The sequence below is a fragment of the Tupaia chinensis genome, unplaced genomic scaffold, assembly GCF_000334495.1.
Source record: "Tupaia chinensis unplaced genomic scaffold, TupChi_1.0 Scaffold000047_1, whole genome shotgun sequence".
In the NCBI taxonomy this organism is placed as follows: Eukaryota; Metazoa; Chordata; class Mammalia; order Scandentia; family Tupaiidae; genus Tupaia; species Tupaia belangeri.
Window position 1 is genome coordinate 4,246,287 of NW_006159505.1, and position 8,028 is coordinate 4,254,314.

General features: G+C 55.1%; 1 protein-coding gene across 5 annotated transcripts in view; it reads left to right on the forward strand.

Moving 5' to 3' along the window:
* The window catches only part of SLCO2B1 (solute carrier organic anion transporter family member 2B1), a 56,698-nt gene that overhangs the window by 40,516 nt on the left and 8,154 nt on the right, over positions 1-8,028 (forward strand). For 4 of the 5 annotated variants that reach the window (XR_003550385.1, XM_027774186.1, XM_027774194.1 and 1 more), the window contains exons 9-10: positions 3,635-3,992; positions 7,173-7,323. Coding sequence is in view for 4 of the 5 variants with exons in the window: in XM_027774186.1 (XP_027629987.1) it covers positions 3,635-3,992; positions 7,173-7,323 (509 nt within the window). In the remaining variant the exon portion in view is untranslated. The remainder of the gene's footprint in view (positions 1-3,634; positions 3,993-7,172; positions 7,324-8,028) is intronic. The other variant, XM_014590617.2, reaches the window with a different exon arrangement.

The following is an 8,028-nucleotide window of genomic DNA, read 5'->3' on the forward strand; positions in this document are numbered from 1 at the left end:
ATTAAGGTGTTGTACTCCAATATGGCTGACTCCTGGTTTGAGTCCTAGACCCGGTGGCTTGAAAAACATGCCAGACGCCTGTGTGTGCATGCCCAAAATCCTAAGAGGAAAAGGGATTGTGGTGTGTTCATCCCCTCAGGGGGCTGATTTCTCACTTTACCTCTCTGTCTTTCTGGGGGGCGCACGTGCCCTATAGCAAAAACCTCTCCAAAAAAAAAAAAAGAAGAAAGAAAACCCGAGGCACATCAGAAGGCCTGGGTTTGAGTTCTGCTCCTGACACTGGTCAGGCTACAATCTTACAGAAGTTACTTTCCTTTTCTAACCTGAGTTTCCTCATCTGAAAGCCTGGGCCAATAATCCCTGCTTGACCTTTCTCAAGGACTGTTATGAAACTCAAATGGGAAGATAAATGGAAAGCCTCTGTATGCCATTTAAAAAACTGTGTTTATGTAAGGTGCAATTCTTCCGATGATTACTCCTACCCTACTGATAATATTCTATGTCCTAGGCTGGTGAGATGAGCTACCTGTGGTTTAGGGGGGTGATAGCCACAGGGGTTGTTTATTCCCTCACTGAAGACTTTTGCGACAGGAAAGAATTAGTCTCAATTCTTGGAAAGGACTTTGTAAGACTTGATCTTAGGATATCAGTGATCTAGGGAACCAGCAGTTAGCATAATGGCTATGTCGCTGGACTCCCACGTAGTCGACCGCAGTTCGCGTCCCGGACCCGGTGGCTTAAACTCATGCTGGGTGCGTGTGCGTGTGCGTGTGTGCCCAAGGGGGGTGATTTCTCGCTTTCTCTCTCCATGTCTCTCTCTGTCTTTCTGGAGAGCGCACGCACCCTAGAGCAAAAACCTCTCAAAAAAAAAAAAAAAAGCGAGGGGGGGGGAGAATGAGAAAGCATCCACTGGGCCCGAAAAGAAAAACCACTCAAAAAAAAAAAAAAAAGAGAGAGAGAGAGAAGAGGGTATCAGTAATCTAGCCCCTGGTTCTCAGCATTCCCAGAGTAAGGGAGAGCCTAGACTCCATGCATAGGGCTGAGTCTAGAGGCAGAGCCTGGACTCCCTAACCCTGGGTTACTCCAGCTGCTAGGAGGCCCTAGCACACTGCACCATGGAAGAGCTTATTAATCATGCTTTGGCTCCTGACCAGAGAGAAGCTGGGCCAGTTGCTGAAACTGGCTCCTAGAGAAGGTCTTCGAGGCCAGGTTGTCTGGTGCTTTCAGCTTTTATATGAGCCTGGAGTAGACCAAGGCAGGGCCAGCCACAGGTGCTGGGGCTTGTTAGCCAACCTGGCTTCTGGGTTTCTGCTGAGTTAAGAGAGGTCATTCTGGCCTTAGGGCTTAGCCTTGACTACCAGGGGCCATGGGGGAGGCAGAAGGAAGAAAAACCATGGTCCTTTAGCTGGAGGGGCTCTAATCTCTTCGGGGAAGATAGTCCCTGGGCTAGGAAAGGCCCCTGTTAGATAGGGGAGGCATAGTCCCTGAACCGGAGGTTCCTGTGTAATAGAAGAGATCGTCTTTGAGTTAGAAAGACCCTAGGCTAATGGGAGGAAACAACCCCTGGGACAGGAACTGTCCTATACAGGCCCTCTGAGCTGGGTGAGGCCCCAACTGATAGAGGAGACATTGTCACTGAGTGAGGGAAACTCTGGCTTGCTGACGAGGAGATGTTGGGCTGGATGAAGGAAGCCCATTCTGATGGGGAAGACCTGCCTCTGAGCTGAGATGGGCCTTGGGAGTCACTTCAGGTAGCCCTAAGTGAAAGGCAGAGCCCTGCACTCCAGGAATTTCCCACATGTTCTGGAAACAGGCTGTGGATACAGAGGAGAGAAGGAGGGTGGACACAAAATGCACCGCCGTGATTAGTACAGGAGGATGGGACGGAAATGTCAGTGAGACGAGCCCCCGAAGTCGGGCAGCCAGAGGCACAGGAATAGGGTAGGGGAAGGACAGAAAGGGGTGGCCTTTGTATGAGTCAAGAGACCCCTGGAAACTCTTGGGTAAGTCCCTGTCCCTCTCTGGGGCCCTGTGTAGTGAGGACACCTCTAAATCTTGGACCAAGCCAGATTGAAATTCCATGGCCCCTGCAGTGCATCAGATACCCTGGCCAGGGCAGCTCACCAAGGGAGGGAGGCTAGAGCAGCCCGCTGGGGTGAGGGCCAGCATCACGCGCCCCCTCTCCCAGTGCTGGCTGAAGGCACTGCCTGTGTGGCAAGGGACTAGGGACAAGAGGCAGGTCTGGGACATGAGAGAGGGGGAATTCCACAGTCCCAGCCCTCCTTACCCTGCCCAGACTATTTGTCTCATTTTTTGGCTCCCAAGGAAACAGTTTCTGGCCTAGCCCAGGGGGCTAGAGAACCAGCTGGCTTGGCCATGTCTGAGGACAGATAAACATCTTCTCTCATGACAAGGGCCCTGGGCCAGCTACTGCAGGAAGAGAAGGAACCTCCAAGTTTGGCCAGAAGATCCCCACGGCCTGATGAGTCGTTTGAAAGGCCTCTTCCTTGAGAGGCTTTTCCTCGTCTGCCCCACCCCTGTGTCTAATGGAGGTCTTGCCCACGGCAGGCAGAAACGTCTCTACCTTTTGTCAGAACAGAAAGTGCTCTTGGATATTACCCGGGCTGCTCTACTGTTACAGGCACGGAAGGTGGAGGGGATGGACTTACCCACCCTCCTGTGCCCTTCCAGTTAGCAGACCTGTAATGAGGGCAGCCCGTGAACAAGACCATCTAAGGAACTCGCAGGGCATTGCATGGTCATCAGGGCCAGAGCAGTCACCTCCACTCCTGTCTCCAAAGCTTGGGTCCTGTCATGCCACCACTGAGGGTTCCTTTTCCTCCTTGCCTTTCTAGTTCCCCTTATCTTTAGGTCCCAGCAGGGTTCTCCTTCCAGGCAGCCTTCCAGTACCAACCTGCCCAGGGTTCACCTTCTCTGCAAGTCTTAGATTCTGCCCCAGACATTTTTGATATTTGATCACATCTTGGTATCTTCCTTCATTCAATCTTTCCTCCATTCCACAAATATGCATTGAGGGCCCACTATGTCCCAGGCTGGAGATTAAGCAATGAACACAATAGATGAAACCCCAGGTCTAAAGAAAGCTTCCATTCTGACAATAAAACAGTTAACTGAGTAAAACGTGCAGGACGTTGAGTAAAGTGCTATGGAGAAAAACAAACGGGCTGAGGAGGTGAGGCGTGGGGGTACAGGCCTCGGGGATGCAGAGGATGATGGAGGTCTGAGCTGCCCGGGAAGAGCTATATTCGGACAGGATGGAAAGGGCTGAGTGGGAGAAGGGGATGAATAAGTAGAATAGGAAAAGAAGAAATGGGATGGGTTGAAAGAAATAGTATCAGATAGGATGGGATCAATAGAACTGAAATACATTGAATAAAAGTGGGACAGAATGAACCAGAATTTCAAAAGTGGACTAGAATTACGTGGAAAGGAGTCCAATGTAATGGGCTAGAATTGAGTCAAGAGAATTACATGAAATGGGATGGGGTGGGAGAAGTAAAATGGAATGGAACGGAGCAGAATAGGATGGAACAGCTTGATTGACCAGGGCAAGTGGGGACACATGGGGTTGCGAGGCTGGCCTGCCACTCTGACCTCCCCACTTGTCCCACAGTCTTCCCCAGGGTGCTGCTACGGACCCTGCGCCACCCCATCTTCCTGCTGGTGGTCCTGTCCCAGGTCTGCATGTCGTCCATGGTGGCAGGCATGGCCACCTTCCTGCCCAAGTTCTTGGAGCGCCAGTTCTCCGTCACTGCTTCCTTCGCCAACCTGCTCATTGGCAGCCTCTCCGTCCCCTCGGCCATCATGGGCATCTTGGTTGGGGGCATCCTGGTCAAGCGTCTCCACCTTGGTCCCCTGCGCTGTGGCATCCTCTGCCTGCTGGGGGCACTGTTCACCCTAATTCTCAGCCTGCCCCTCTTCTTCATCGGCTGCCCTACCCACCAGATTGTAGGCATCGCCCACCAGCCCACGTGAGTGTGTGCATGAGCATGACGGGAGGGGACGGGCCCCGGCAAAGCCAGCTCAGTGGGCACCACCTGCCTCAAATCTCCCTTCCCTGTAGCACTGAGCCCCACCTCTGCCTGAAGGCCCTTTATTCAAGTCCCTGCCTTGGCTTGGCCACCATCAGTGGACATTCTCTCTGAAGGCAGCCCCAGTGACAGAGCTGCTAGAAGGGACGTGGATGGAACACGAAGGCAGGGAAGCTCAGGCCTGGGGAAGAGTAACAGCTGAGACTGGACCAAGCCCCCTGTAGGATGGCACCTCCAGAGGGACTGAGCCCTATGGGTCCAACAGGGGTGGGTGGAGGCCACGTCATGGGAGGGAGGAGAGAGGCCTGTCCAGAAAGGAGTAAGCTCTCCTAAGGGCATGGTGCAAGAGGGGGTAAGCTGGGTGGCCCCCACTGGAGGCTGCAGAGAGGACTTGGGCACTGGGAGGAGGTGGGACTGGAGCCCTCGGAGTTCTTGTTTCCTGGAGCCTGGGGGCTAGTGTTCTGTTGCTCAATGACCCTGCCCATATCTGTGAGGAAATCTTGCCCATATCTTTGAGGCAGCACCTGCCTCTAGCCCCCGGGAGGAAGGCTGCTGATGCTATCTCCCTCCCACTCCTCCCCCAACCTGCACACACGCACACACATGCTTGCCCTTTCCCCGTGGGAACCTTCTTGGAGAGGATGTTGGAAGTGACATTCATGCTCTTCTCCAGAATGACTTCATTTTCCTGGAAACTGCTCCAGGCTCAGGTTGGCCCAACCTCCTGCTAGAATTCCCCAACTTCCTCTGTTCCCACCTCTCCCTTGGCATCTACTGCTCTGTCCAGGTACCAGCCTTTTCATCTGGAACTCCCACTGTGGAGACCTAGCTCAAGGCTAAGAGTTCGCAGCCCTTCCCTGTCTGCCCTAGGTTCCCCGCCATGGACCTCTCCCTCCTCCCCTTCCTGCCTCCTCACCCTGACATCCCTGGCCTTTCTCCTCTTCCTAGCAAGGCTTCCCCACTTCCTAGAGCAGGCCTGCCTATGCGGGCCCTGTGCCAGGCACCCGGGCAGCTTCAGCCGTGCCCTCAAGGAGAGAGTCAGGTCTGTTCAGTGATTTTTGGAGTCAAATTATTTTTAGAGTACAAACTACAAGAATGGGCCAACCCGTTGGTGTGGTGGTTAAGGGAGTTGGATCCCACATAGCCAACCATGGTTCGAATTCCAGCCCCAGTGGCTTGAAAAACACATTGGGTATGTATGGCCCAAATCCCTGTGGAAATGGAGAAGGGATTGTGGTGTGGCCACACCCCATTGGGGGGTGATTTCTCCCTCTCTCTGTCACTCTGGTGAGTGCACATGCCTTCTAGCAATTACACACATGCACACACACACATACACAGACACACACACACACGCCTGGATGGATATTTTACCACAATTTTTTAAAATAGTAAGTGGAAATATCAGCCCCCACACATCCTGTTTCACTTTTCCTCTCCCTCTTACACCTTGCCTTTGACATCTCGTCCTACCTGTGTCCACACTACATTCTTGCAGTTCACTCACAGAGCTCTGGATTTGGATCCACCAAAGGAACCCTTAGGGAGCAACTGAGCAAGTTGGGGAGCCTGCACGAGTCATGATGCAGGCCACCATCAATAGCCAGGCTCCCCCATAGGCCCATCACCACAGCCAGCACTCCACAGTCACGGCTCACTGGGCACCCAAGGGATCTCGGTGAGATAGGGCCTAGCCTTGTCCTATTTTACTGACGGGTAGAGTGAGGGTCAGGGAGTAAAGTCGCCCCCCCAGTTGGGACAGGGCAGAGCCCGGAGCCAGGACTCTCCCCATAGACATAGCCAGCCCAGGCGCTCAGTGAGAGAGGAGGGGCCAAGGAAGAGCCCCCCAGCTCTCAGCTGCTCAGCCTTCCCACTGCTGGCAGAGGGTTCTGGGCAGAGTCCCTCAGGTGGAGTCTCTTGATGCAGCTTCCTGTTGGCCCTTCCGCTCAGACAAGGGGGACGACGCAGGAGACAACAAAGCCACGTCAGACACAGGAGTGGCTGTCAGGCAAGGGAGCAGAGGGGAGGTGATCTCCCTCCTCATCCTCCTTACTCGCACGAGGCCCCCACCCTGGGGAGGGAGAGGAGCTCACCTTTGCCCTGAGCCCCAGCCTGGCCCCAGCCCTTCTCAGGCCATCTCAGCTGACCGGCTCCCAAGGCCCCTGCTCCTGCTAAGCCTCTACTTGGTGGAATTGGGCTTCCACTACATATGCCAGGTTGGGGCTTCTGCCTCACACCCACCAAGAGGGAGTCCTCCAGCTTCCCCCTCTGGTCTCCTCCTCTACAGCCTGGACCCCGAGTCACCCTGAGCAAGGCACAAGCCTCTCCGGGCCTCTGTCTCCCTGGCAGTTGGCTGAATTCCCTGCTAGTAAAGCCAGGTTATAGTCTCGGCCCCTGCCATGGTAACTCATCCCCGGGACTCAGCTTCTCTCTGACCTGTCCCTGTCCGCCCCCACTTTGCCCTGGCCAAATGGAGCAAGGACACCCCTGGGGTTCAGGAGCAGGCCCTTGGGAGGGAGGCAGGTGGAACCAGGATGAGTCCTGGACATAGGGACCAGGGCAGTGAGAGTGAGCAGAAAGGCTGTGAGACTGCACTGTGGCCGTAGTGGGAGGGAGCTGGGCCTAACTGCAGACAGAGGCAGGAACAGGCTGGAGGTCCCACAGTGGGCAGCCTCCGGACTGGGCCCCACATTCATGGCTCTAACTTCCTGAGATAGGAAAGTCCAGCTTATTGGAGGAAAGACATGTTCACCTGACACTGAATCAGGAGTGGAGAGGGGGTTTGTTCTGCATTCTCTACAGAAGGGTTCCTGAGGTGGAGAGACGTTTACAGAAGGACTTAAACACTCACAGGGTCTGGGGACTTCAAGGGGCTCAGAGGCCTCTGGTCTACTCCACACTCGTCCCATCAGGAGGCCACTAGAGCTGCCGGCCATCTTTCTACTCGCATGCCTGCATCACCAGGAGCTCGCCACCATGTAGCACTGGCCTAGGCAGCCCTGACAACGAGAGCCCCAGCCAGTGCTCTCAGGGCTGGGGAGTCAGGCTAGTGGGCACAGGCCCCAGTTCGTGGCCTGAGGGAGGCGAGCCAGGCCAATCCTTGCCGAACTTCCGTCCCAGCAGGCCATTCTCGGGCTGCTCAGAGTCCTGCTCCTGTTCCTCGGACAACTTTAACCCCGTCTGCGACCCCAGCACTCGTGTGGAATACATCACACCCTGCCACGCGGGCTGTGCAAGCTGGGTGGTCCAGGAGGCTGTGGACAAGAGCCAGGTGAGTCAGCCCTTAGCGGCCACCTCTGCCTCACAGGGGCCCTGATTTCCCGTCTGTGTGGGCCCGCCCTGCTCCCCACCTCTGCGTGTCTTGCTCACCCCTGCCCTCTGCCTCTGTCTGTCTGCGGGCAGATGTAGACCATTATTCTCTCAATGAGCTGTCCTGCCGGCCTGGGCCCAGGGCGCAGAGGTGAACCAGATCCAGCCCCCAGCTGTCTGTGCAGGGAGAGCGCAAAAGGAAACAACTTGCAGGAATCCTGGGGTGCTGATAGGTATGTCCGTGTAGACACAGACATAGGATGACAGACACAGCCTGTCTGGGGGTCGGGGGGCCCAGGCCTTCCCAGGAGCTGGCATGTTTGCCTGATCTTCCTGGGTGAGGAGGGAAACGAGGACTTGGTAAGGAAGGGCTTTTCAGGCAAGAGGAACAGCATACACAAAACTTTGGATGAACACGTGTGTGCATGGACACACCCACATACACACTGCTTCAAGAAACCACAAAGAACTTGGAGCAGGAAAGTTAAAGTCATGGAAGGAAGGGTGAGGCCAGGCAAAGAAGGGGCTCAAATGCCAGGCCAGGAGTGGGGGCATTGGGCAGCCATGGGGAACCATGGGAGGGTTTCAAGGGGGGAAGTGACAGCGTCAGGTCTGTGTTCCATCACGCTTGGGGCCACGTGTGTAGGAAGGTGAGCAGAAGCAGCAG